The sequence below is a fragment of the Rhizoctonia solani genome, chromosome 12 (assembly GCF_016906535.1).
Source record: "Rhizoctonia solani chromosome 12, complete sequence".
In the NCBI taxonomy this organism is placed as follows: domain Eukaryota; kingdom Fungi; phylum Basidiomycota; class Agaricomycetes; order Cantharellales; family Ceratobasidiaceae; genus Rhizoctonia; species Rhizoctonia solani.
In genome coordinates, this window is record NC_057381.1 from 651,474 (window position 1) to 678,955 (window position 27,482).

At 49.3% G+C, this 27,482-nt stretch overlaps 10 protein-coding genes across 10 annotated transcripts; 3 read left to right on the top strand and 7 right to left on the bottom strand.

Moving 5' to 3' along the window:
• Positions 1-73: 73 nt before the first annotated feature.
• Positions 74-529, bottom strand: RhiXN_11439 (uncharacterized protein; the record flags this gene model as incomplete). The annotated part of the gene is made up of 1 exon (XM_043331254.1): positions 74-529. One exon carries the CDS (start codon positions 527-529, stop codon positions 74-76), a length of 456 nt encoding a protein of 151 aa, XP_043184764.1.
• A 1,318-nt stretch (positions 530-1,847) lies between these two features.
• On the bottom strand, positions 1,848-3,903 carry RhiXN_11440 (chromatin remodeling complex subunit; the record flags this gene model as incomplete). The annotated part of the gene is made up of 3 exons (XM_043331255.1): positions 1,848-2,679; positions 2,732-3,710; positions 3,774-3,903. The coding sequence occupies 3 exons, from the start codon at positions 3,901-3,903 to the stop codon at positions 1,848-1,850; spliced, it is 1,941 nt and encodes a 646-aa protein (XP_043184765.1).
• Positions 3,904-4,469: 566 nt separating this feature from the next.
• On the top strand, positions 4,470-6,205 carry RhiXN_11441 (WD domain, G-beta repeat protein; the record flags this gene model as incomplete). The annotated part of the gene is made up of 6 exons (XM_043331256.1): positions 4,470-5,146; positions 5,199-5,407; positions 5,464-5,599; positions 5,653-5,859; positions 5,913-6,081; positions 6,140-6,205. 6 exons carry the CDS (start codon positions 4,470-4,472, stop codon positions 6,203-6,205), a joined length of 1,464 nt encoding a protein of 487 aa, XP_043184766.1.
• A 488-nt stretch (positions 6,206-6,693) lies between these two features.
• On the bottom strand, positions 6,694-8,868 carry RhiXN_11442 (F-box-like/WD repeat-containing protein TBL1XR1; the record flags this gene model as incomplete). The annotated part of the gene is made up of 9 exons (XM_043331257.1): positions 6,694-6,861; positions 6,915-7,071; positions 7,127-7,496; positions 7,553-7,902; positions 7,952-8,001; positions 8,064-8,187; positions 8,286-8,494; positions 8,608-8,720; positions 8,793-8,868. 9 exons carry the CDS (start codon positions 8,866-8,868, stop codon positions 6,694-6,696), a joined length of 1,617 nt encoding a protein of 538 aa, XP_043184767.1.
• Positions 8,869-9,493: 625 nt separating this feature from the next.
• Positions 9,494-10,464, top strand: RhiXN_11443 (uncharacterized protein; the record flags this gene model as incomplete). The annotated part of the gene is made up of 2 exons (XM_043331258.1): positions 9,494-9,604; positions 9,667-10,464. 2 exons carry the CDS (start codon positions 9,494-9,496, stop codon positions 10,462-10,464), a joined length of 909 nt encoding a protein of 302 aa, XP_043184768.1.
• Positions 10,465-11,528: 1,064 nt separating this feature from the next.
• RhiXN_11444 (uncharacterized protein) lies at positions 11,529-12,295 on the bottom strand (the record flags this gene model as incomplete). Its single annotated transcript, XM_043331259.1, has 3 exons — positions 11,529-11,747; positions 11,799-12,101; positions 12,140-12,295. The coding sequence occupies 3 exons, from the start codon at positions 12,293-12,295 to the stop codon at positions 11,529-11,531; spliced, it is 678 nt and encodes a 225-aa protein (XP_043184769.1).
• Positions 12,296-14,301: 2,006 nt separating this feature from the next.
• On the bottom strand, positions 14,302-15,039 carry RhiXN_11445 (transcription factor subunit Med10 of mediator complex protein; the record flags this gene model as incomplete). Its single annotated transcript, XM_043331260.1, has 4 exons — positions 14,302-14,439; positions 14,497-14,599; positions 14,669-14,726; positions 14,781-15,039. The coding sequence occupies 4 exons, from the start codon at positions 15,037-15,039 to the stop codon at positions 14,302-14,304; spliced, it is 558 nt and encodes a 185-aa protein (XP_043184770.1).
• A 216-nt stretch (positions 15,040-15,255) lies between these two features.
• Positions 15,256-22,790, bottom strand: RhiXN_11446 (SUR7/Pali family protein; the record flags this gene model as incomplete). The annotated part of the gene is made up of 14 exons (XM_043331261.1): positions 15,256-15,477; positions 15,533-15,658; positions 15,715-16,221; positions 16,271-16,508; positions 16,547-16,565; positions 16,620-17,098; positions 19,004-19,748; positions 19,805-20,977; positions 21,041-21,371; positions 21,430-21,519; positions 22,002-22,043; positions 22,157-22,279; positions 22,333-22,388; positions 22,451-22,790. The coding sequence occupies 14 exons, from the start codon at positions 22,788-22,790 to the stop codon at positions 15,256-15,258; spliced, it is 4,491 nt and encodes a 1,496-aa protein (XP_043184771.1).
• Positions 22,791-23,047: 257 nt separating this feature from the next.
• On the top strand, positions 23,048-23,986 carry RhiXN_11447 (uncharacterized protein; the record flags this gene model as incomplete). The annotated part of the gene is made up of 5 exons (XM_043331262.1): positions 23,048-23,190; positions 23,253-23,415; positions 23,477-23,662; positions 23,753-23,801; positions 23,862-23,986. The coding sequence occupies 5 exons, from the start codon at positions 23,048-23,050 to the stop codon at positions 23,984-23,986; spliced, it is 666 nt and encodes a 221-aa protein (XP_043184772.1).
• A 392-nt stretch (positions 23,987-24,378) lies between these two features.
• RhiXN_11448 (uncharacterized protein) lies at positions 24,379-24,698 on the bottom strand (the record flags this gene model as incomplete). The annotated part of the gene is made up of 2 exons (XM_043331263.1): positions 24,379-24,500; positions 24,569-24,698. The coding sequence occupies 2 exons, from the start codon at positions 24,696-24,698 to the stop codon at positions 24,379-24,381; spliced, it is 252 nt and encodes an 83-aa protein (XP_043184773.1).
• Between the last annotated feature and the right edge of the window lie 2,784 nt (positions 24,699-27,482).

The following is a 27,482-nucleotide window of genomic DNA, read 5'->3' on the forward strand; positions in this document are numbered from 1 at the left end:
CTCCAGAAGGAGCTTGTCGTTCCATGTATATAGTCTATAACTACCATGAGATCAAAAAGGTCGACAGACCAGTTTAATCGAACCACTCACGCGAATCTACAAAAGTCGCGGGTGACTCATGAGCAGTAGGCCACATCGCCCTTTTACCCGTTTGATTCAAATCAACATCGATGGGCTCCTCGATATGCTTTCGACACCCTTGATGGGTTGTGGAGAGTGAGTGAATGGTAGGGAAGTTGACCTTCATGTATGATTGATCCAGACCCACGAAGGAGGTTGGTTGCCAGTGAGGAGTACATATAATCTCCTGTATGTCTATAGATTCACTTTTGTATTTGCTCCTCAGTGTTAATCCAGTATGCGCAAGGTCATGGTTAAGTGAAATTGGTGGTGGCAATCGAGCTGCAGGATTAGAGATTGAATCTTCTGGTGGTTCTCGATCTGGTGAATGTTCTCGAGGACTTTCAGGCTCTGAGTTGCTAATAACATCTGTCAATCCCCAGAGAGACTTGAATAACGAGGACGGCATGCTAGCAGTTGGAGAACAAAGAGCTTCGGAGAGAGCTTCGACCACTCTTAAGTTCTCCTTGACCTATAGCAGCTCCTCAGGGCCTCCCATACTGATGAAACATATCGCCTTATAAATACGGGTATGTCACGGGGCTCCAACCATAGGATACAGTGACAGTGAAACTAACTTGAATCTCGTTCGAGTTTGAAGCTAAAAGTAGCTGTTTTAGCGTGGGTACCCCCAAAGATAAAGTGCAGAAATGAATTCGTCCATTATCTCAAACACGAGAGGGATGAATGGGTCGGAACACAAACCTAGCTTATTAGAAGCGGTCGAAACACACCGTTTCCGAGGTTGCAGAAGGCGTGATGATGGATTTAGTGATTAAAACCATATCATGGGATGCTAAGTGATAAAAGAAAGGATTATGTGGATAATATCCGTGAAGGGGATGTGGAGGGAGAGGGGAGTTATATCAATGGATATCAGATGTATATGATTAGCCCTTGAGATATATCTTCCCTAGTTGTCCGGTGCCACAACCGAGTTCCGACAAGATTTGTGTGTAGATCGAAGTCCCTGGGTGCCACGCTACGTATAATTTCTTTGTACTCAGGGGTTCAGTAGCCTATCCTGGTACCGTGTATTGGTACATGATCAGCTGGCTGCGATTTTTGAAACCACAATCCTGGCTACATAATATCCGGATGTGCATATATTTGGTATATGCGTGTTCGCTGGCCTCGAGTTGACAACCTTCCCCGACTTCTGATGAAATACAACCGTTAGCGAGGAAAAGAAAAGATTCGGCTTCCGTACTGGGTCCAGGTGGAGCCGCACCTGATGTGCCGACACCGGCTCCCAAAGCTTTTCCTGACCTAGGTCTAGGCCTGTGCCTGTAGAGGACAAGCTCCTAAACTTGATACAGAAATGGTTAGCATATGCTCATGTCCATCGGGCATGCTTAGTGGGCGAATACCGGTAAGTTATTACCCCAACGTAGGCGGCAAATTCCTACATAATTATGATAGCGCCTAGGATTAACGGCACCAAGAAGCAGGATTCGAGACAATCTCCTGGTCAAGCTCGAGAAACCTCTGAGGGCAATGCCAGCGTTTCCCTATTGTCTTACTATGGCCCAGCAGTATGGACACTGACCTCCTGTTTGTGTTTATCTTACCAGAGCTCTGCACTGTTTATAGAATAGGCTTGGTAGCAACGATGGCTCACACGTTTGAAACATGAGTATGCCGACGCTTAGAGAACGTTCGGAACTTCGGCCATTATGATTTCACCTCCTATGCTATGGCTCCTAAAGGCCAGATATGGTTATACATCAGGCAACCCCGCTTCCCCCTACAGACTCAACCATCTCTGTCACCCAGCTCATGAGAATATCATCAGCCATCTTCACACCCTGCAACCTTTCAACCACCGTCTTGAACGCTCGCACCCCTCTCTTCTCGCCTTCCAATGCCTCACCGCCCATTTCATCCTCTTCTGTGCCTCGGTCTAACAGCCCCGGAGGGGCGGGGAATCCGAAATGGTCTTCGTCAGCCTTGGGTACACTAGCGCCGGCATGAAGGGTTGCGGGAATCGCTGCGCGCCATATCAAACGAAGAACGAGCAAAGCTGTGAGTAGCAAGGAGGTGGTCTCGGGCGAGTGGGCTGCAGCAACTTGGTAAGCCACGGAGTTAAGTTGAGAATTTGCTTGTGGAGTTGATTCGGATGATTGAGAATTTGGTATGTGTGTGAGCACATGGGTTCCGAGGCGAGCTGGTTCGTCTGTGTGCGCACACGTTGCCCACAGGCACTGGGCAGGAGGGACTACGCCAGCGGCATTCAAGTGTTCTTCAAGATGGCGATGTAGCTCTGCTGGACTCTTGAATATCTCTGCTGTACAAGCACCTCTGTTCCAGTGGCATTTAAAGCGGTCTTGGACGGGCTGCTGTCGTCGACCGATGCCCCTAATGACGAAACGTTGAGGTGGGCCAGGGAAAACCATGGGCTGGGCCGAAGGGAAAGCTATAGTCACATTTCGGATTACGTCCGAGGCATTGAGCGGAAGGTACTGGTGTGTGTAGGGCGTAAACGTATCCCGGTAAAGTGACCATAGGGTAACTTGGGTTTGTTCTTCTTCGGGGGCCGCGACAAAGACGGTTTGCATCCTGGTATTGTGTTATACAAGCAGTACAAAAAAGGGTGGCTGAAACGACTTACCACTGAATCGATCGACTTGGCTCTGGAATTGGTATTAATTTTTGTAGCTCTTCGAGGGATAATTGGTAGTCCTTGTGAGTAGGTGCGGGTGGATTTGCTGGTGCTGACGCTGGAGGGAGCGGTTGAGACCGGATTTCTTCACGCTGTTCGAGCCTCAAGACGGCAACCAGCAACTTGACGGCCTCCGGCATCTGGGGATTCATTAAGAAGGCTTTAGAGACAGGGGCATAGGATAAATGAACAAATAGATAATCCAGAGATGTAGTAAGCAGGGGTTTATCCTGCGTTAGCGGAAGGTATCGTAGCGCTGCATCAAGTGCTTGAGAAGACAATTCAATATGAAGAGTATTTTCAGGGACTGAAAAAATAGCAGTCAAAGTACTCAGGGAAGAAATTATGAGTGCCCTGTCGTCTGAAGTTGCTGCGATTTCCGATATTCTAGTAACCGGTATTGATGGCTTCTCGTGCTTGCGCTTTTTCTTTCGACGCAAACTTTGACGCTTGACAGTTTCCTCGTTCGTTGGAGGAGGCAAGATCAGATGAGGACCGAGCGCTTGCAAAATATCAAGCGTGTAAACCAGGAATTCGGCGTGAGATTCGGCAGGCTGAAGTTTGTACAACGCGTTGGAAATAAAAGTTAAAGTATAAGGATGCTGGAGGATCGGACGCATGTTGCTTTCTTCCAATGCCGAGTTTCGCAAAATCAACAGAGCCTCCAAAGCATGTGCGCGGCGCGTCCATGTTTCTTTATCTGTAGAGAATAGTTCTAGATCAGGGCTTGATGCCGTGTTGTCGATATACCAGTCTGCGAGTGCAAAGAGCGCGTCCACGGAGCCTGGCATGTTTTGCAACGAGTATCGATTTCCCCACAGATGCGCAAGATTTCCAAGACGTGTCAAGGCCCAGCCGACTTCACCAGTAATCCCAGAGCGCATCGACAGTACCATACGATTAGATACATCATTCTCGAGGTACCATGCTGCCACGGGCATGAGATATTGTACGCGAGCCAAAATAACAACAACAACAATAGAGCACTTACATTCGGATCCATCTACAGGTTTGGCCACGCGAGCAGCACTAGCGACTGGATTTCCTCGATGTGCTGGATAGCTGGCTTGCCTGGAGTAGCTGTAGCTTGCCTGTGCTCTAGCCACCTGGGGGGTGGACATTGTTCGAAACGAAAGCAACTAGAAATGTAACGCTGTTTTGATATGTAACATCGGATAGAGTAATCAACCGATCCGAGCGTCATATATGGGTATCGGCTTCCGCCTCCGCCTCCACATCGGCAAGTGTAGGTGGTTGATCTCCCACCACCATGAGCGAGCAAGGGCAAGATGGTTCAAGACGGATGCAAAATGACGATGTTGACGATGATTATGTATAACACTCAATTGTGTGAAATTCATCCCAGGCTGACCATGCTTGTTTACTAGGAAATTGAGTCTGGCAATGCGGCTGAGGGGGCAAACCTGCGTGATGATATTGGGATATTAAGTGGTAGGTAACAAGCCATATTTCTATGATATCAAAATACCCATCGTACAAAAAGCCTTGTTGGCTGCGTCTTCGCGTGGTGATACACATGGAACTTATCAACTGAACGACGGGCGAATACCAATATCCGTGGGGCAATTACTCAGCTTCTTGGCTGGTAGAGGTGGAAGTGGAGGTGGCACAAGAGGTGAGCCAGGAGCCCTTCTCAAATGAGCCCTCCTCACGCATAACAGACCAAATGATCAGCTTGGAAGACGATGAAGACGATGAAGATTACATACCTGAAGATGACGACGACGACGACGATTATGAAGATGAAGAAGACAATGAGGACTATATGGGCTGGGGCCATCGAAACTTCAACGAGGTTGGGCATTTCTTTCCAACTATAACCGAACCACAAACCGCTGGACTCAGACTTCTGTATTCTGGGGAATTTGGTCCGCCTCCGTCGGGGTCAGTTAACAATATTGAACAAGAGGAGAACCGGCCACAGTCAAAAAGAGCTACCAGACGTGCACGACGGTCTTTGGACCCAACTCCAAAGATAGAAGTAAACCAGTACCCAGCTCATCATACCACATATCGTCTCCCCTTGACTCCGATCCGAAGCCCATTTGCACCCCATAACTATCGTATCGAGACAGCGAGAGGTCTGGTACCGAACAGCTCAGGTGCAATAGTTGCATTGTACGATGACAAGGTCTACTCTGGGCAATTCTCCCTTGATGCGAATGTATACTATTCTTGTACACAAGGGCACGATATCTGGGTTTACGATGCGAACTCAACAGGGAACATAGTCACACATCCCCAAACAGGGCATAAAAGTCGAATGGAGGTACTGAACAGGGTCAAGGGAATTTATGGTAACTGGACAGTGACGGACTCTCACCTGAGTCCTGATAACGAGAGGTCCGTTTTCGTTTGTTTCAGCCAACATTGAAGCCACTAATTTTATATATAGGCTTATCTACTCGTCAATTTCGCCGGTCGTTCATATGACAAAACTCCACGAGCCCAATGCTCCACATGTGTCCCTCGATTTCAGCAACTCCTCTCAGGGACGAAACCGCCGTCTCCTAGGTTTCTATGATGATTCGTTTGGAATATGGACTTGTCGGTTCAGCGCCGACGGCAAAGAGGTTGTGGCATGTGGTTCACAACAAATATTTGGTAAGCAACGCCAGCCGAAATGTATCACTAGCTGTTCGCTGAAATGCGATCCTTAGTATGGGATTTGGCAGCACACAAACGAGTAGTGAGTGTGCCCGCACATAAACAGGACGTGAACAGCTGCTGTTGGGCGGACACAGCTTCAGGGAACGTCTTGATCAGCGGGTCGGACGACACTATGATCAAAGTCTGGTATGTCTGTTCGTTGAAATTCCATGGTAATATCTAAGTATACTGGCCCTTAGGGACCGCCGTTCCTTGTCGTCCAACCGACCTTCAGGGGTCCTCCCAGGGCATACCGAAGGTATCACAAGTGTGTCAGCCAAAGGCGACGGCCGTTACATTATATCAAACGGAAAAGACCACGCACTCAGACTTTGGGACCTGCGAATGATGCGAGAAAACGAGGACGTTACATATGGCCGCTATGGACAGATAGGTTATGACTACCGGTATGTTTAACTATGATCCGTTGAACCACACCGTTTATTGATTGCCCTGTTAGATATGGCAACTATAGAAAACCTAGGCGGCACGCGCATCCACAAGACTGCAGCGTTATGACGTACCGTGGACACAGTGTCTTTAGAACTCTCATTCGGTGTCACTTTAGCCCCGAAGAAACCACAGGCCAAGCGTATATTTATAGCGGAAGCACTGACGGAAAGGTTTATGTACGTATTTTAACTCTATCGCTTGATTCAAATACTCAAGTGGTGTAAATGATCTCAGATCTGGTCTTTGGATGGACGAATCGTACAGACCTCGACCGTACCAGACACTTCCAATCACATTTGATCCCGTGAACCGGATTTGCCATTACGACCACGGCCAAAGGTCTAGGCACAACGATATGATAATTCGAGACTGCAGCTGGCACCCACGTGAACCAACTCTATTGTCATGCTACTGGCACCGCGATGAATCAAGTTCTATCGGGCGTCATGAGTGGAAATCACTTGGGAAACGTGGGCTGACACTGGAGGACGTAGTAGAGAAGGAACAACAGGAGGTAACCGAGCAATGGGCTCGCACGAACATCTTTGCGACATCCTGACGTCCTTGAGCCTGGATTTGGAGCTGCTTTGCTTGAATTGTATTCTAGTGTCATACTACGCCTGTATGTTGTATCCATTCAGTGAAAAAAGGGTGTATCGATCTATTATTCGGGTGATTGAAGCACGCCAACAAATGCGACTGGTATAAGGAGACACAATTACACAAGAATTTAACGAAAAGAACAATATATGAACAGTTTGTCCCAATGAATATAAATAGCTCCAGAATTAGGCCGTCTCTGCCTTGTCTTCCTCCCCGGGTATAGTGATACTTGGCATTCGAACTACCGCAACCATGCTATTTTCCATGGCTGCTGCAACCGCCTTCCCGTCGACTCTCCATGCTGTCTCAAATAGAGCGTCCTTGTCTTGCCAACTGAAGAATTCCTTGCCGTCCTGAAAAGCGAGGGTTGAATATTATTAAGGAATTGTGAGGAACGACCACCAACCTTTGCAAGAATGAGTTTGTTCCCAGCGACGATAGCGAGAATATCCGGTCTGGGAGCAAAGGAATGCCCACAAACTTTGCCGCTTCCGGCCTGGAATATAGATATACAGTCTCCAGTGTGACCATTCCACATTCGAACAGTGCCATCAAACGATGACCTAAAACACAAGCACATCAGAACAACCCAAAAGTACTCAAGGAGAATGCCCTTACGTCACCAGTATAGGGTCATACGTTTCCCTATCTCCTTTGGGCTGCCACTGAATATTCGCCACCTCGCCCTCATGGCCACGTAATTTGTGCGTAAACGAACGGACGTCTGGGCGAGGTTTGATGTTTTTCGATGATTGGGCCAAGTACTGTGCGACATCGTCGACTTTCCAAATACACGCCGTATAATCGTCCGACCCAGAAGCTAGTAGCTTGTACTCGGACTCGTATTTGAGTTGGTTAATTTCGTCATTGTGCCCTTGTAATTTGGCGATTGGCGTCGTTTCACCAATACATTCGACGAATATGTTCCTATCCGAACCGCAAGTAGCAAAGAATTCCCCATCAAGCCATTCAACGTCCAAGCATCCATCTGCCATCGATCGATCAGAGCTCGTTCTAATCATCGCAAAATATGGAAATACACACCGTCATGATGTAAGTACCGCTGCTTGGGCCTCCCACCCGCATCAACGTCCCATACGATAGCAGTTTCGTCGAGGCTTCCGGTAAGAAGCCAACCCGACTTGCTCCACTTGACAGAGAAGATCGGACCTTGATGTTGCGTCATAACACAGAACAACTCGCCTCGGAACGTCCAAACCCGTACGATCCCATCGTACGCGCCAGTAGCCAATAAAGTTCCGTCCGAATTCCAAGAGATAGTCGTGATATCGCACGCAGGACCAGCCGGAAGGTGCATACAGATTCGAGTAGGCAAGATAGGTTCAGTTCCATCTTCTGGGACATTCCATAATCGTAGAGTCGAGTCCTTTCCACTATTCGGATGTTAGTAAAGTTCCCGTGTAAATGAAAGACCACCCCCACCCAGTAGCCAACAGACTTGGGATTTTTGGATTCCACGCCACTACAAACACCTATAACACACAACATAAATCCCAAAAACGAACAAAACAAGCTCTTGAAACTCTCAACTGACCTCTAACGAATGCCCCTTGAGTGTAATCACCGCTGGAGGCTTGGCCGGCTTGGCCTTTGCGTTCGGAGTCTTCTTCTTGTTCGGCGTCCCGAACTCTGAGGAGGACCTCTCGATCCCAACCCAGCTATCGAAAAAACCAACCCGCAGAAACAGACGCCAGGAGTCAGTACCAAACCACGTTCCTAACCGTGGCTGTGCAAAGCCGCGAAAGCAAAAAGAGACGTACGGGTCGTCTCCTTATCCTTGTTCTCTTGGTTCTCGAGCCTCGCGCGCTTTTGTCGGTTCGCAGACTTGGGGCTCGTTCGTCGTTTGTCCGCTTTGGTTCCGTTGCGGCCCTGGGGCGTTCCGCCTGGCGAGGCAGGCATCGACGACGCGCAAACATGGTTGGCCAGAAGACTAAACGGTGACGTGCACGAGTTGGGCTTGCCGTCCTGTAGTCGGGAATATCAAGCCGAACGCGAAAGGTGCGAGTTAGTGCCGCATAGAATGACGATGGTTTTTATAAAGACAAACATTCGACCAATGCGTTTCTACTTCGATATACAGAAGCCTTTTGGAGGAGTGTAATGAGACCACCTCGAGGGATGTGTACTTTGGCATTCGGGGAAATATCCAGCCGAGCTTCCTGGCGAAGGCAAAACGCAGTGTGCTGGAAGCCTGTTAGGGATCAGATCAGTTCCAAATCCGTCCCCCAATGAGATAGAAAAAAAGGGGACAGATAAAACCAACCCGAGTCGATCAAATAGGATTGAATCAGACAGTTGACCTCGTCTGATGATATGTTTAATAAGTTTTCAGGTATCATTTCGGTTTTTCGAGGGATGCGGCGGTTGTTGTTCAAGTCAAACAAGCCGGTGGCGGTTCTCTTCTGGCCCTATGTTTGCCGGCGTTTGCTGTATACTCAATTCCAAATTGCCATTTGTCATCGCTGTATGCGTCTGGTCATGTACAGTACTAGCCCCCTTGTGCTTCTTTCAACGGGGTAACGCCCGACTTGATACAACACTTTTGCCAAAATAAAGGACTAATGATCCAACTTTGTTATTAATGCTTCACACATATACAGAAAGTAAAAAGTAAAAATGACTATCCAGACCAGCTAGAAAATATACGGGAATCCGGTTTCTATCCGAGTTCCTATGTTACTATCGTCTCATCTCAAATGACGGCACCAACTCACTTGGTTCAGAGCCAACTGAACCTCAGTTCATGATCGAGCAACTGCATCTGCGTCGTATGTTCCAACCACAGCTCCAAATCACCATCGTCTTCGTCTTCCTCGAGGGTATCATCATTCTACAATCCCCCCCCCCCCAAAAAAAAAGTATCGACCACCATCACTATCACGACCAAGCAAAACAAGAGACTGATTATCACTCACCGAACGATACGAAAGCCACCAAGGCGGATGCGGAACATCCGAATTCAACATGGCCGGCCCTTCCTCCCGAGCCCGCACAACGACGCGTTTCCCACTCGAGCTCGTCCAGGGTACCAACCTCCCCAACAAGGCCTTTCCAAATGAACCACCGGTCCGAAACGTTCCTTTTCTCCCCCGTCGTCGTAATTGTCGTCGTTGCCGACACGCGAAATAACACGCGAGCCCACTCGTGGTTCGGATGATGCTCGTACAACCTCGACCGTCGTATGGCCACGTATCAATCTCCTGTACACAAGTTTCCCGGCTCTCCGTGTCCGTCATATCATCCATGACAGGCGCAAAACTACTCGGCTCCGGCTCTGGCTCCGGTTCTGGCTCCGACTCCGGTTCATACCCAGACCCGATCTCAGACCCGGATTCATGCCCCACTCGAGCGTCGACGCCCACATCGATATCGACAGAACCACCAAACCGCCGAACTCAACGACAAATCCGACCAATCGACGACTCGCACATCGGGAGAAACGACACCCACGGCCCACACCCCGCGGGCTCCACCACCACGTCTTTGAGCCACGCCAGGACGCGCAGACGGGTCTTGCAATGGGTCGGGACTGGTACCGCCGCTCGAGTCTTGCCGATCGCGAACTCGAGCCCGAGTTCAAGTTGATGTCGATCGCGTCGTCGTTGTGGTGCGTGTCGCAGCGGCACGGCGGGAGCGGGACGTATCCAGACTTGGGAGCGCCAGGACAAGAAACGTCGGTACGACCGCAATTACTATCCAAAGACGGAAACGGGGTCAAGTTCTTAGGCCGCCGTACAACGAGCTGTCGGCCTTGTTCGGGTTTACACTCAACGGGAACGACGGCGAATTGGGCTTGTAGAGGTCAAGAGGAACGCAAGTACGAGAAGACCATCGTGCGCACTCGGTTTCGGGTTCGTGGTCATGGTCGTCGAGACATGGGTATGTATGTTGCCAAGGAACCGACGGCTCGAGAGGCTTTCCCACTTCATCTGTAAAAGACGGGCAACTTTTGAGGTTTAGCCCGTTCGTGGAGGGAGGTCGAATCGCACGACGTACCTAGAAACAGAGACACGGACACGGACTTTGGTTGCTGGTACACCCTATTTCGCTACACACCCCATCAAACGTTAAATTCCAGCGAGCCAAAGTATAACAATCTATCTCGGCGTAACTTACTTTGTGCGCGAGTGAAGAACGGTCTCTGAACTCCATGGCGGTGTCGACTCTCGAGTCGAGGTGCGCCAGACTGGGGATGACATACTTATAGTCCCCTTTCTTTCTTTGCTCAATAGTCTCCTAAAGCACTTGGACCTGCCCTGCGACTCCTATCCACTGTCCCCCCTGTTTCCTGAGACATCGACCATTGGCCGCCGGCCATTTCGGAGACCTGGATTCACCCTCAAAGTCTACAGTTCACGTCTATTTTCGCAATGAAATTAAATACATTAGCCAAAAAAAATAACTCTAGGTTGGGACTCTGGCGCACCAAGCTCAAGGCGACCACAGGAGTCTGAGATCCAGGCCCGGGAGACCTGAAACCTGGTGATACCCCTGGATCACATCTCAAACGATTGATCTTCTTGGGCCCCCAAAATGATCGTCATATATGCCCTGATTGTCCGGGATTTAGAGTGACACACTTGGAGAGAACAACTCCAATTGTCAATGTGGGCTATTTATAAAAACGGTGACGGGGCTTGGCTTACAAGCGCTCTAGTTACGTGAGAGTTGGATTCTTTTGCCGAAGGATTCGGCGGGCGCAGGTGCTCGACGGTTCAAACGCGTGCTCATGTTTCGAGAATCAAGGATTAATTTCTGCAGTGGACGACGAGAATATTCAATATATTAGAGGAATCAGTGGGAGGCACATGACTGGAAGAAGAGACCGGATTGGTATTGAAAGACAACTAGGAATAACAAACAGCTCAGATAGAGTGCGACCAAAAACGAGAGCGAAACAACGAACGAAAGAGGGCAGAGAAAAGTGTCTATAATAATACATGTTCCAGACAAAGACGCTTACTCTTTGGCATTCGAGAAATGGGGAGAATCCACCGAATCAATTTTGTGATGGTGGTGGTGGTGGCGGTGAGGATGGTGTTGACGGCGAATGAGCGATGGCAAGGGAGAAGGCAAGGGGTAGCGACTGGTAGATAGGGGGACCAAGGCCGGGTGGGGGTATGTCTATTCTGGATGAGGAGCCCGAGCTGCGGTGCGAAGATGACAACGAGACGCGTGGATTGGGGGAAGGATTATGGGATTCAGGCGGAAGAGATGTCTGGGACACGTTAGCTAATGGGCGTTACGAAGTGAATAATAGTATGCTCACCAAGGTCTCTGTGCTCTGCAGCTGGGAGTGATGAAGAGGGAGCATAGGATACTGACCAGGGTCTGGATGCTTCAGCCTGGGACTGAGCTTTGCAATTGGGGAGCATCGACTGGAAGTGTCTATTGGAGTGCGTTTGAGATTGCTTGCCAAACTATCTCGTTGCTGCTGCTTGTCATTAGACTCGTCGATTGGACCACTCTCCACAGATTGCTCGGTCCGCCGTCTGGGCCAAAACGCAGCCCATGCAAAGCGCGTGGATTTGTTGGCGCCCGTGGCCACACTGTCGTGCCCCCCACGCGAGCGCTTCCGTCGCGAATGCCATACCACACACCCGCCCCTACCGCCACAACGACAACAACAACTGCGATCCCTGCCCATGCCGCGTTCTTGTCCGTCGGACCATCCAAGTCCAGATCGCTATTCGAATTGGGCTGGTAGTCGCCGCACAGCTGGGAGGAACACATATCCCCAGACAGACTCAATAGTGTGTCGGGCATCCCTGCACTTGCACTTGTACAGCTCCAGGTTTAGCTTCCGCAGATAATAGTAGGATGACACGCTTGGCGCCAGTTGTTCAGTGGATGAGCGCCTGCAGAGGGGGGAGAGGAGAGCTCGAGCGAAGCGGGCAGAACGAATGTGATAAAAAGAAAATCAAGCATGTTGCTGACTGGGCCCATGCCAGAGTAACTTAGGCGCACGGGGCATTGCCTGGGTTCTTTTGCTTCCCGAAGTTCGCTGTTGCTACGACCCCGAGATCACCCCGACTTGGGTGGCCGTGCTCTGTTACACAATTTACACCCGTGGTAATACTCAAATTCAACTCCCCATGACGCCTGCTTCCGGATCCCAAGGCGTCACGATTTTTGTTATCCATTCTCAGTGCATTTATCATGAATGCACACCTTGCGATTCCTCCCAAACGCGATCCTCGCATCCCGCCGATACCTCCAACATCGGCATGACGTCGGCGCCATGATCGAAAAAAAAAGAAAGTAACCCGCCGCATCTCAATTCATCCCACTCGGGTTCAACAAGTGATTTCGCACCTTCCATATTCCGCATTAGACCTTTGTGTCATTCAAAACCCACTCGAACCCCGGCTCGCCGAACCTAATATCAATTCAAACAGGGGGGTCCGGCTCATTCCATCCGCAAGCGGGACCTAGCATCCGCTCTCATCCGATTTACCTTGGGCAGTAATTCGTCCGAATGGCGAATAGGAGAAGAGAAGTTGGGTTGAATTCCATAAAACGGTGGCTCGACTTCTTGCGTGCAATCGATATCTTTTCTAGGAGCTGCACTTGACTACACATGTTCCGCTGAATATAAAATACTACCGTAGAATATCTGTGCCAAGTAGGTACAAGGAACACATGTGCACAATTGCGCTGCGGAGGGGGAATGTAATTACAAAGTTCCACGCACTGAATATCATTTATACATAACAAAACAATTTTATCCTCCCAATTAATCTACGCGGCGCCGTAAATGTGACACCATATTCGTCCCCCCCCTCCCCCAGAACACGAGTTTAAAACAGCCCGTGAGATATACAGGTTGGTCAAAGCGTCGCAGCATCGGGAACACGTCTGAATCGGAAAACGGAGAATACATAAACTGTATGATGCAACTGGCTGGAATGGAAATGGGGTTGAGAAGCTCAAGGTTCGGTGCTGTCTTTCAAAAAGATAATATATAACCAGCGTCATTCTCCGTTACATGCGCGTCATGTCCCCCGACTTTGCTTCGGACCACGCTACAATGAATCAATACCATGATGTTCGCTTAACCTAATTCTAGCTCTGTTCTTTTCAGCTTGTATTCAAGTCCAATACTCATATTGGCAGGCGATTGTTTCCAATACCAGCGACCACAGTAAAGTTATTCCTTGGGACCCATGTCCCGCTTATCCCTCGGCGCCTCTGGGGCTAAGACTCGATTAAGTTTAACAATAGGAATGAATAGCAATCTCCCCTTATGGCAATCTCCCCTTCTCCAACTTTTTTCTTGGATCTAAGTGGGGTTTAAAGCAAACTCGTCCCAGCACACATTCCGAAAGCCTGCGAGGCAAGTAGATATGTTTATGTTGAACATAACAGAGTTTATCAGCGACTGAGCCTACAACCACAACCGAATAGAGTACAAGTTCACAATGTATTCCGGAACATAGCCCAGCAATCAAAGGTGGCGGCTGCTTCTTTTCCCTCGGAGCCAAGATGAGCGATGACGCCCCTGGATGTGGATCTATCTGTAGTCAACCTGAACGAGCGCCCTGCCGTACTTGGCCATACTTGTTTATATAACATGAAAGGTCTTGGCTCCGCCTTTTCAGCCAGCTACAATTCTCAACTTGTAAGTCCCGTTAAATGGGGTATTTGTTTCTTAATGCGTACTCGGCCTCAAATTCACCCAAGACTTGATCTGATTTCGAAAAGAATACGCTATAGTACATCAAAATACGCAAACACATGGACGACTTGGGAGTCCGCTGACATACCTTTTTTCACGAATCCATAATCATGCCTTCCTCTTCCTCAACAACGGCATCCAGTTTCCCATTTGTTCCCGGAGGCGGAGGTAAATGAGGCTGTAATGCCGGGAAATGCTCGCGCAAGGCTTCGCCCAGCATGTCTCGGTAGCTCTGACAAGGAAGAGATAAATCGTTTATCCACGTAGGACTTGGCGCGATGAAGCTTACTTCGATAGCGTGCAGTCGTCCATTTATCCACTGGTTCTCGGCTGCAGTATCGTCAATCAAGTTCTTGGTAATATTATTCGGGTTTTTGTTCTGGTCAATATCCCTAATCCACAAGTGCCCCAATGAGAGAACATATAAAAAGACATAAAAGACCCCCAAATGGAGCTCTCACCTGAAGACGTCCAACGGAACATTCATATCCAACTTGGACGACAGTTTCTCCAATTCTCCTAGATGTTCCACCAATTGGTCTCTGTGCAATTCCATTATCGCTCAGTCTTCACTCGTTCGAAACGTGATCGCTCGGAAGAGGACACGCACACTCTTGCTCCGACCAGCCCCGGGAAGCTCTGGATTTGCACTAGCGGGCTGAACGTCCATCGAACATACTCCCAGCTCGGTCAGTGTTTGAACTACCAATCGGATTCTTGCTTGGACTTGTTGTAGAGGTGGCGCGTTGGCAGGCAAGGGCATGGGTGTAGGAGGCATAGAGTCTGGGGAGTCGATCCCAACCGTTGGGCTCGTATGCGCAAGGCTGGGCATAATGCTGGGTCGTACGATCCGGGTGTGGGAGAGACATGGTCTTTGAAGGCAAGAGTGTCTTGGCGCTTGTTGGCGTTTATGAATTATCACTGGCGCTTAGCACGTAAACATCAAAGTGTTGTGATACATGTGGATAAGTTACCAATATCATTAATTTTATCAGCATGTAGTCTAATGAGCCTAGTTCTACTTTTGTTTTTGGATGTGGTTTGGGTATTATGAGCGTTGGTGACCAGTCACACCCGTGACATTCAAGCATGCTATCCTCAGATCCACCCATACAGCGGCCCGCTCTTGACTCCTCGTTCTCATCCATATATCTTCCAGCATTCTGATGGCATCATGACCGGAAGTTCCCGGTGTGCTACATTCCGGGACACTGAGCATTCTTTGACGAATAATATTGCGGTCTCGGTCTTTACATGCAGCAACCCCGGCCTGAACGTTGCGTCAAACGTGCACCAAAAGATAAAATATAGTGAGATATACTCACAATTATCATAGGATTGGCCAGATAGGTGTCGGGGATCCTGCCAGGTTTGGTCCTGTTGACAACTCTCATAAAGCTCTTCATGGTGCGCACAACACGACAATCGCTGGCATCAGCTTCACAAAGGACCTAAATCAGACAGTCAGTTCGACGCAAGAAACAAACAAAAGCTGAACTATTGGTACCATATAGAGATATATGAGCAGGGCCATGCGCCAACACTCGCGCACCGCTGTCCTTCCTATTTTCAAAGCCGGGTCGCCAGATGGACCTAAAATCACCTCGACTTGGTTGATCTCCATTTCTATCCGAGTGACTAGCTCAATATCGACATTAGCTCCAGGAGTTTCGTGCAAAGAGTTAATCCATGCGAATATCATAATAAACTGGTCTGGCAGTCCATGGAGCCATTGTAAGCCATGATCTTCTTGGAGCTGAGACATTCGATTATACAATTCGGCAGAGTAAGCCACTTCGTACTTGAAATACGTAGGCCGACCGTTGGTTACGCTTCCCATGATGTCAAGAGACACGAAATGCCGAAGGTTCAGATTGGGTCCCATTAATATATTCGTGAGATTGAGCGGTCGGTCCAGCGGCTCAGAGCATGCGCGCCGAAATACGGGTGCGATGTCATCCATTGATTCAATACAAGCAGCCATTGAACAAGCGTTTATTTGCAAGGTCATAACCTATCAGCTATCAATTATGAGTCAGGTGAACCATGCCATGTGTTCTTACTTCGAGTGTGTTGTTCAATATGCGCATCGCATTTTGCCTGTCTACTATGGGCGCGGAGGGAGGCGGCGTGGCCATAAAAGTTTGAATCTCTTCTCGGACTTCGGAGGCCAAGTAAGTGACAATAGGCATCCCAGTAGAATTGACCGAGGGGTTACTTGAGAGCATTCTCATAAAATTGGCTATTAAGATGGTCCTCGATCGAGTGGCTTCGGACGAGAAATACGTAATAATATCTTCCCTAAGGCGTGAACAATTCTTAGGGGCTCGAATACGAACAGGATGGCCCATTGTGAATCTGAATATGACCTGAGTTTTATTTTCTGCATCTCGAACGGTATGTGTCACTCACAACACTGAAGCACGAAAGAAAGAGTGTTTTCTTTTATATTTCTATCCATAGTGGGGACTATGCAAAAAAGCGGCTGTATCCCCTCGAAATCCTGGGTCGCGATGTCCTCAGCGAGGCTACCCTCGGGCAAGAGGACTTCTATTCCCAGATCATAGTTATGAGTGTCCACCCGCGAAAATATCCCAGTAGCTGAATCAAAAATATCCAATGACGCATGGGACTGGTCGGTTTGGCAAAGGAAGGGATCAAGCAGTGACGGAACGAGGGAAGTGGCCAAAGTTCCATCAGTCTCGCTAAACAGCGGTGTGAGGTTGGAGCCTTGATAAGCCGCAGGTAAGGTACTCTTGCGAAAGCTCCCAAAGGTTGGCGAGACTGGAAGAGAAGTGACAGCCAATCCCAGGGTAGTCGGTATGTTGCGAGATCGAGAAGCTCCCACCGATGATTCCAATTCAGAGAAAGGACGAGGCGCGGGCTTTGTTCTTTGTATCAGGTGTGTCACAGTTTCTGGGCGCTTGACATATTCATAGCTGCAAGATATCCTCGATTTCGAACATCTTTGACACTGAGGCTTGCCTTCGTCACACTTTTTCCGCCTGATCACGAACATATGAACTTGTAGGTTAGAGCCGTCAGTTGGTCAAGTTCCTATGAAGTTTTCCTGCCTGTGCTTGCATGATGTGCATCCTGTTGTGGATCGCTTGTGTTTGGTCATTCGTTGGTGGTATGTTCTACGCCAGTTAGGTATCTTGGCATCGTGGATGGCAAGTGTGGCGGAGTTACCATGGGGCTGAAAATGTAACCACTCAAACGTAACGGTGCAAATCACTAGACGGTGATTGCCAAGATACTTCATCTACCACGATTTTTTCGCTCTTGGTTGACTTATGGTCGTAGCAATCACCTCGTAAGTAACGATACGAACAGAGCAAAAAAAATCCGGAGAGAAACTTGGAATTACCTCCCAGCTATGCAGTATGCAGCATATACACGGTGGACCCCAAAAGTGCGGATTTTCTGAACGTGAAAAATCGCGCGTTATATGCGGAGTGTTGGCAAAATCCGACCAGTTTTTCCATGACTCCGCATCCTCAACTCACCCCTGTGTGTCGTCGAAGTACGGATTCTGCGATTTTAGGTGCGGATGTCTGGCAAAATCTGGACGTCATGCGGATTTTCCGCACTTTTGGGGTTCACCGTGATATATAGCGGAAATTAGCACCCTCACATGTCTATCAGATGCCAATAATGGGTTTGTCCAAAATGATATGTGTAGACAGTTGTGAAAGACAGGCCCAAACGAATATTCAGTCACGTTTATCAGATAATCTATATGAATGCGCCTCAGTTTGGTTGAGATTTCTCGAAGGGCATCACCCGAATTTCGCTCCTTGATTTGATTCTGGTATGGGGCTCAAGTATCCGACATCGTTTGAACTATAAGACTCCAAGGAAGCTAGGTTCAATTGATGCTCATTGTAGAACCGGATTGAGGATACGATAGTCCATGTCTTGTATGGGGAATGCGAGCAAGATTTTAATCCAAATATCACCCTTATGAACCAACATGTTCAGCCAATCTTTGAGTATACCGAGTTTGTTCGTTTCACCAAGTCTATTTGCGTATTAAGTCATTGGCCAAGGGGTAATATCAATTCTAGCAACACACTTCATTGATGTTGACTAGGATGTTCTAAATTACAGTGATTAGATTATGCATACATATATCGAGTTACAAATGTACATGCAGCGATGTACACCCTGATAAAGACACTGCTCCCTTACAAGTGTGTTCAAAGTAGGCACCCTTGTTGCGATCCCACAGGCCATTACAGCCACCTCCAAGGCTCGCTTATAACTAGCAAACAACAACAAAAGTGCATATACCTAGTATTCACTTCCGAAGCTCAAGGCACTCTTGGCACATAACTTGTTCTTACTAGATTTTGGCGCTGGCGAGCCCTTTAATCCCAGTAAGCACATATACAGACTTTTCGTATACCATTGCTGACTACTGGCCCCAGGGTGCTCCAAACTTTAGAACCGATTGCTCCTCGGTACATACGCAGAGAGCCCTAAAGCCTTATCAAAATGAACGAGTAAGTGGGTAAGCTGTGCACACATATCTTGTACTTCTTTAGCGAACTAGAGTGTGTTTCCAAACGCACCACGAACGAATGTTTATCATGACAATGTCCTGTCTTGCACAATATATAGCTAATACAACTATCAATAATGCAAAGTCGATTATAATAAAGTACACACTCGTTTCAATCAACAAATAAAGCGTACAAGGAAAGCAAAAAAAAAAGTCCTTAGAATGACATAACAAGTGTCTATCACCGCTTTTCAACAGGGTACGCGCTCGTGGTGGGTGTGCCTCGTACTGCGGAGGTGCTTCCCCAGTACTCTCCTCAGACCTCGCACCTACACTCCATTGGTGCTGGTGTCCATGCGCTTGACCTTGTCCGGACGAGGGACCCGCAACGGCGCTCGCAATACCCGTACTAATGTTTTGTGGGGGGTGCGGCGTATATGAGGGGCTTCCGATCGGACTGGGCGACGCAACCAGCCCACGATCCGGAGACGCTACGACGTTTCGCGGTTCGGGCTCTTGGACGTGGGGCTGAGGCATTGAAGATGGTATAGGCTGAGGTTGAATCACGGGTCCAGCTGGGGAATGCGGTTGCTGTTGGTGCGAGTACCCGTTGTTGGCGTATGATTCGTATCCCTGTTGTTGGCCATAAGATTCGTATCCCTGCTGTTGCTGACCGTACGGATCGTATCCTTGTTGCTGTTGACCATACGAATCATATTCTTGTTGCTGCTGGCCATAGGTATCATATCCTTGGCGCTGGGCATACGGATCGCGCTGTTGGTCCTGGGCATAGTAATCGTAGCCTTGCTGATGCTGAGCGCCATCATATCCCTGGTACCCTGGATTCGAGTTGTCCTGATAGTGTGTAGGCTGAGGAGGGACCATCACTGCTGCTTGAGGATTATAGCTGCTGCCCGCATAGGGATCCTGATATCCTTGAGCCTGGGTATACTGCTGCGAAGCGGACGGGTACTGTTGGTGAGACGGGGAAGGGTACTGTTGATGAGACGAAGAAGGATATTGTTGATGGTTATCTGAACCGGGTCAATGAGTTTTGGTTCATAACACACAACGTCTTTTGATCACTCACAGGAATCGGTACTACGACTACGGTTAGCGGCGTGCCCAGTCGCGGCCGTCGCTCCACCAACAGCACCAGCTATGGTCAAATACGGATCGACGCGTGACTGAGGCTGGGGCCGAGGCATGGCTGCGTACGGGTCGGCAGAACGGGTCGGAGGAGAGCTGTATACTTGGGGTACAGAGGGTACAGGTGGGACGTTTTGTTGAGTCTGTCCGTAAGGATCGTAGCTGGCCGAATGAGAGCTCGCCTGACGATGAGGCTGTCCGATTGAACCCTGTCGCTGAGTTGGTTGAGAGGGCTGTCGTTGTGGTTGAGGTTGAGGTTGAGGTGGGTAGGTGTTGGCGGCAGCAAGGGAAGCAGCAGTCGGCGCAGTATTATTATAATAGTCGTCTATAGCTCTCGTTCCCGGAGCACCAGGCTCGTAATTCCTATTTGGACGATACGCTGCTGAGGCCGCGCTACCGGACGGTTGAGTACGCTGAGACCGCTGAGAGCCTCTCGAAGGGCCCCGCCCATGTCCATCAGTATAAGGCACAATCACCTCGACCTCTTCTTCATAATACTGCGGCTCCTCTCTTCTCAACGGAGTCCTTTCGTACTCATAAAACGCAGGGAGACCGACCTCTTGTTGTTCCGCCCGTTGACGGGCCTTGCGGTCATTCTCGGCTCTAATAGCGTCCATGCGCATCCGCTCGCTCTCCCTATCGAATTTCCCATCGTCCTCATCATCGCCGCGCTTGGTCCGCTCGGAATCTTTGCGCGACCGCCTCCAGCCGCTCCCCCCGCCGGTGCCGCTGGGCCCTTTGGAAACACAGCACCTTCCAAAGGCATAAGCGCACCCAGAGAAGAACAAGAGCGCCCAGGCGGCAAGCGTCATCCACAGCGCGTTCCCGATGCTCGCCGACCCGCCTTGGACGTTGTTCACTCTCGCACGCACGGCGAAAAATAAGACGAGGTCGAATATGAATGCGATGAGGGCAACTGCAGCGGCTGTGCCTGATATACAGGACGACATGCATGACATGGTCATGTTGCGAACATGGGCGAGCAGACCGAATACGGCCGAGACACCTGCGAGACCGAGTGCGACAATGTGTAGTACAAGCGCATAGGTAATCCATTTGACGACGACGTTGGGAATCTGAATGGGCAGATCGTTGCCCAGTAATGAATTGGGATCTATAATAAGAGAGGGATTGATCAGTAAAATTAGCGCCGTGTGAATATGGAAGATCGACGCACCAAACTCCCATCCGACGCTCGGTTTTGAACATTGTACTTGGTTGTTGAAGTCCAAACAATAGCCCAGCACTCCAAACGTCACAGATCCGCTGACTCCGGATTGAGAAATGGCAGCGCGGAGGAAGTATACGGACTTGAACCAGGGACTGAGAAGGACACGACGGCTAGTAATGCCGTAGCTGCGAGGGTGAACAAGAAGCCCGGTGTCGCTGGTAAGCACAATTGCATGGTTTCGAACCCCGACAGGGGGCACTAGTTTGGGAGAAGGGGAGGGGATAAGAAAGGAGAGATCCCGACAATCGGCTCGAGAGTGGTTGATATATCGTGGTAGCTAGGAGGCAGTACGCGTTACGCTTGCCGCGCAGTAGGTAACATAACGTCAGCAACACCGCCTCTCTCTTGGGTCGCACGCAATGTCGGGCATCCGCGCCATACATGTCTGGCGGTGCTGTCGTCGCCATAGTCAGAAATGTGATGCTCTGCTTGGAGCACGTGAGGATGAAGATAAGATAATAATAATAAAAATTGTGTAGCAGGAACAATTGGCTACAGGGTGTCAGTGACGCAAGAAACCCCGATACGGAGTCAAATGAGAAAGGAACACCACACCAACCCAAAAGGGCTGAAATGAGACAATAGGAGCCAAACTAAAAAGGAGAGCGAGAATAGAGTGGAGGATCAACCCACGTTCAGATTCATATAACAACGGATAAATAGCATGTACAACAGCGCCATTCAGGACTTTTTGGTTGCTGCCAATGTTCATAAATGTAGGGATGAGGGAGACTAATCAAACAAACAAGTACAACAACAACAACAGAAAAAAAGTACATAAAAAACAAGGAAGAGATGGGAATAATGAGAGACTGAAAAATGGTATCACTAGAAGGGAGGCAATCCCTGAAGAGAACACGACCGTTAGGAATCACATTCGGTTCCGCGGAAAAACTATGTAACGTACCACACTGTTTGCCTCCCACGCAAGGATAGATAGAATCCGAATCTAAAAAGGCAAAACACAAACAGAGAACTACGAATCAAATGCGCCAGTTCGGGACTATTTTTTTGGAATATCATAAGCATACAGTGGGGTAAATGAGGAAGACATCTACTCACGTTGTGTGTACCCCGCGAACGAGAGGCTCGTGCCTCGGACAGGGTTGCCCATGCTTGCTGTTCACTCTGGCTGAGCGAGTTCCAGTCACTGACTATGCCTGAAATAAGGCTGCCGCCGGTGCGCTAGACCCAAAGTCAGCCTCCAACCCAAGAGTAAATGCACATCTATGGCTCACCATAGATCGAATGTTCGTGGTCGCGGAGGCAGGTGGGGTCTGTACAGGCTCATCTTCTACACCCAATGCAGAAGCAATAGCCGAGTAAGCCATCAACGGCCTCCTATCAACGCCGGACGATAATCCATTCCCCATACGAGCGCAACATCGGGCAAGGTTCCAGCAAGAGTAGGAGCAGGCTCCTCGGTCTCGCGCTCAACGGGTGGCCAAACTTCTTCGGTGGACTCAGGTTTAATCTTGACGTCTGGGAAATAGGAAGCAGTCGGAGGCGGTGTCTCGCCTTTTTCGACATCTGAGCCTGGGGTAGAGACCGCCGAAGAGGAAATGGAGATTGGGATGGATTTGTCCTGGTGTTCGAGGGGCGCGGGTGGAGGTACACGCATGAAATGGCGCATAAGGGCGAGCAGGATAACAGCACATAGGGCGGCAGCTGCGGCGGGAAGAAGCTGTGAGTTCATGGTGTCAGGATCCTCGAGGCGGAAGATGTTTGTGAAGCAACGAGACGAAATGCTCGCGAGATTTATTGCAGGGATGAGTCTGGATGGGGACAAGGGAGTCGACGCTTGGACCGAATTGCACAAGTCGGTCTCGGGCCACAAAGGACACGGGCGCTTGGACCAGAGGCGATCGAGAGAGAGAGAGTAGGCGAAAGTTAGAGCTGTAGAATCCGTAGCGTAGATTTAAGCCAGGCGAGGACCGGCTGGGGATGCTGCCCATGCTTCACAGATGGTGTGCTGAAGTACGTGCGGAATTACCCTCGGGGTCCTGGTGCGACCCCGGACAACGGCGAACGCTCCGGCTTGCTGGGGTGATCGCACTACATAGGCGCCCACAGGTCCAAACAATCACTCGCAATCGGTCCGTTTCGCCATCTTCGGAACTCATGCACACGCATGGCTCCCCCTATCCCAAACACAAAGGAGGCTGATGCCCTGCCATATAGCATTCAACTCGTCTCGCACAGCGCAACCAGCAGATTCAGCACCAAGTGTCCCCACTACAGAACGCAGCACAGCTTGTAATCCAAGAACCCGCGAACAGGAAATAGGAAAAACACGTCAGAGCATGCACGCACGAGTGGTTGTACGTACAACCTCATCGACCCTCCGAAATCCACAGTTCGTGTCTCTTCATGTGACGCAAGTACCACCCCGGCACTCCACCCGACAACCGACCGGATTGCTCAATCCCCGACACAACGAGCGGGCTCCCTACCGCATTGATCCGGAAATGGAACGCATTTACCGCCACACCCCCTAAGCTCATCATCAATCGACGACTACTAGTCGTACCACCCACAGTAATATCCAACATCAGCCCGAACCCATATGTTCGTCAGGCCAATACACGTGTGGCGACTTGCGAGCAAAGAGTTCATCAAGTGGCCACAGGACGAGCAACTGATCATCATCGGCTCTAGTCCATATGTCCGATGTTTGCGCCGACCGGCAAGAAAATGCGTAACCGCCGTGAAATTCCACTGGTTTCGTCTCGAATCGACTTGTTGATATTGGCCTGATGATACCTAGACGTCCCACCACCGCTCTCAAGCGCCACACACCAGCTCACAACCGCCCTGGTCTACTTTGACGGCGAACACACCCCCGTTCTGAGTGGCAGAGCGCAACACGCGGTCGAACTCGTCAATTCTTGATGGCTGAATTCGATCCTGTGCGCCCAACCAGTGCCCGGTCCATCGAAACAGGCCACACCTGCCATACTCGAAAATCGAATCACATCTCCTCCTGTACATTACATTCCAGACCCCCGCCTGAAAATGGTTATTCCCGGTTGACAGTTGATCCTGTTACAGATGGCTTGCTTACCTGTGAGAAAGATTCTGATAATATTTTTAATTCATTGCGCTGGACCCGTCTGGTCAGTGAAGACTGGACTTCTCTTCACCTCGCGGGGATCTCCTACGCCTAGGGTCTGTGTTGGCGCCGAGTAAGAGTCTAGGGGTGCCAGTTAATCTACCTAGGAACTCCTAGGGCGGTGATGCCATCGATAGCCAGTGAGCGCATAACACGATGAGCATACATAGTCTCAAGTGCCGAATACCAAGTCGGTAGAACCATATGAGAAGAATAGGATAGTCTTGGACATCGTAACTCGCTCCCAGAAGTATATGCGTAATGGGGCCCCAATGAAGGGTAAGAAGACTCGGTCTGATAACCCAAATCAGTCTGAAATTTTTGTCTAATGCGAAATGAACGCCGAACTTGAGCACTCTTACCGTCGCTACCCCACCTAGGAGCTTGCCAAAGACGTATAAACCCGCCCGCCCCAACAATGATCGCGCTAGGGACGGTACCATCCTCGATTACCAGACAGGATCGATAGGCCCAACGAGTCGGAGCAACCATTCCCGATCCCGGGTCCTCCAAATTAAAAAAATGAAAAATGATAATCGATGAGCCACGTCGACGATGGACACACAATCGCCGACGCTTAGAGCCGCCCCCACGTACAGCTTCGAGTTTCAGATATAGATAAACTCGGGACCTGTAGAATGACATTCATCACACCCCTGGAGCGCTGGGGACAGGGGGTAAAATTACGATTTAAGAATTCTCGAGATTTAGTGCGTTTTGCATAGTGGGTGGCGCGTTCCGGCTCGTGGCGTATTGGCTGGTAGGTGGGTAGGCATTACCTCATTTGTATATTTCCTAGGCTATTTGTCCGCGAAAACAAACTCTAGTTAGTTTGAGTCGGCTGAGTCGGTCGGGTGGAATGAAGGGGAAGACTTCATTACGCACCTCGTCATCAAGAAGCATTGACGCCTATAGCATCCTAGATGAAATATTCTAGGGTGGGCCGTATAAGGACGTGTGAAGGGAGACGTTATCGATCCGGTCAACGCACCTCAGTCCCGAAAAACACGAATCGAGCGGAATGTCTTGTCGGTGTATAACTTCAAGTGCCGAGCCGGGTACGAAAGAAATTATGATGATGGTGATGGATGGCTCCTTTCTCTCGCCTATTTCCATACCGGTAATAGCGTTGGGCAGTAAAGCGTCCGAGGACTCGCCAACGAGGCAGCCTCACCCAACACGGAGAATCGGGGTCCAAATGTCCCGACTATACCTTTTCTATTAAACACACGCCAATCGCCCAGCTCGGTCCTGTCGATAAATGAATTCATTCCGTTCCGCACTGAAGGGGGTTGAATTTTCATTTCAGCAATCCAGGGGAATAGAGAACTACTTTACGTACGAATTTAATTTGAACCTTTTGTGGCACTTATTGGGGGTTGACGAGACCAAGTCGCACATACAACGATACGATGGGCTGGACATCTATTCCAATTAGATGAGTAAAGCTTGATAGACTAGACCATTAATCGTGATGGATTGCAAAAGCGGGAAGACCAGATCTCGACGCAGTCTTGGAGTGGGTAGTTGATGACGGACGTGTGGTCGAGATACGAGATGATATGCTCGTTTCACAAAGGAATCGCACGAGTTATGACCCCGCTGTGGATTCAATTTTGATTAGGATGGACAATCCACAAGACAGTTTATCGGATTGGGTTCATTTTTATTGGCCGTGGCCAAAGCAACTGAGAATCGTTTAGGGGCGCTTAGGTCCGATTGCAAAGTGGCGCTTGTGGAAGGCAGCCCTTCGCACACCGCTCGTGCTACATTGATATGGGAAGCAAAGTAAGGGATGGTATAAATATGTGGGGGAAAGAGGAGAATGGGTTTTGACAATGTTTCCGTACATGTTGGTGGTAATGAAGAGGGAAGGGAGTGCCACCCAACTGCCCAATCACGGTCTAAGGGTCCTGGCCCAAATAAAGGAAATATGAGTGAGAGCGTTGATCACACAAACTGCGTTACCGAATTCTATGCATATATTGCCCTTGGAATACTTAATGCTTGGATATAGTGACCATTTCCAAGTATTCCAGTTTGAAGCTTTTCTTTAGTGGAGCGAGTTGACGGGTTATAGCGCCAACAATCTCGGCCTGCATCTGGACTCGACGCGCGTCCAACAACCATCCGCTACGAGCTGAGATGACTTGTAGAAGTGGGCGTAATTTTTTCATCCTTTAATCAATATTAATTCTTTGGATCCAATACTAAACTAGTACATGTGGCGGTACTAGAAAGGAGCCCACTGACATTCTATCTTCATCAAGACGCGTATCCACAGATAGATAAGCGTGATGTGTGCACGAAAAAGGAGTATAAAATCGGGGCATTGGATGGGGTGATCGTACCACAGTCAAATTCTAGCTTTTCGTGCGTTTGTTCTCCGACACTAGCCTAGTGACATGGTTCACAGGTGTCGTTAGCGTGTGTCGGGTGTACGATTGGATGAGCAGCCCCGCAAACAGTCAACGAGTATCTTTGTCTTGTCCAGACAGATACCATCAGTGGCGATTGAGTGGGTTGATTGCTCCTGCACGCTTTGCGCAGCACAAACATTATCTGGTACAATCATGCATGTCGCCTATCCTTCGGAGCCGGCGGGACATGAGGTTAGCCGAGCCTCAGACGCGTCATAACCCCCAAGGCTAACCGACCTCTGGGAACCTGTCAACCACGAGGTGAATGGCTGTGCAGACTTAAAAGCCTTGTATGTCGTATTATCATCCAAGGATGGGCGAAGCACAGAGCATTCGGACGATCGGGAGAACATGCTGAAGCACTATTGTTTTGATAAATCGGGTAATCAAATTACATTAATACAAGTTTGGGCAAAGATCGGCGGTGCGTCATGGTTATTGTTTCGTTTCAGAACTAGCTGAAAACAGAGCGTTTGCGTGAGTGACTTGTTGGTGTGAGTCAGGTCCAGTGCGGAGTAGGCGGTATTGTTTAACATCGTTCTGGATCAATTACCTCTGATTGACGGCATAGGTGATAAGTTCGCGGTGTGTTTAGGGAAAATACAGCAAGGGCCCACTTAACCTCGAGACTTGTACAACCTTTTGAGGGAGAGGTGTGATCAGTGACTATCATTCGCGAAAGAGGTTCCGGAGGGGTTATTTGCATGGGGTGACATGTAAGCAACTATAGGTTCCAGTATAAAATGGACATTCCTACAAAGGGAAAACAGTAACTACAGCGGTATGAAACTTCTTGCGGCCATATTTTAGCCCTTTGATGAAGACGAGAGTTCTGTGGGCTAGAAGGAAAGATGAG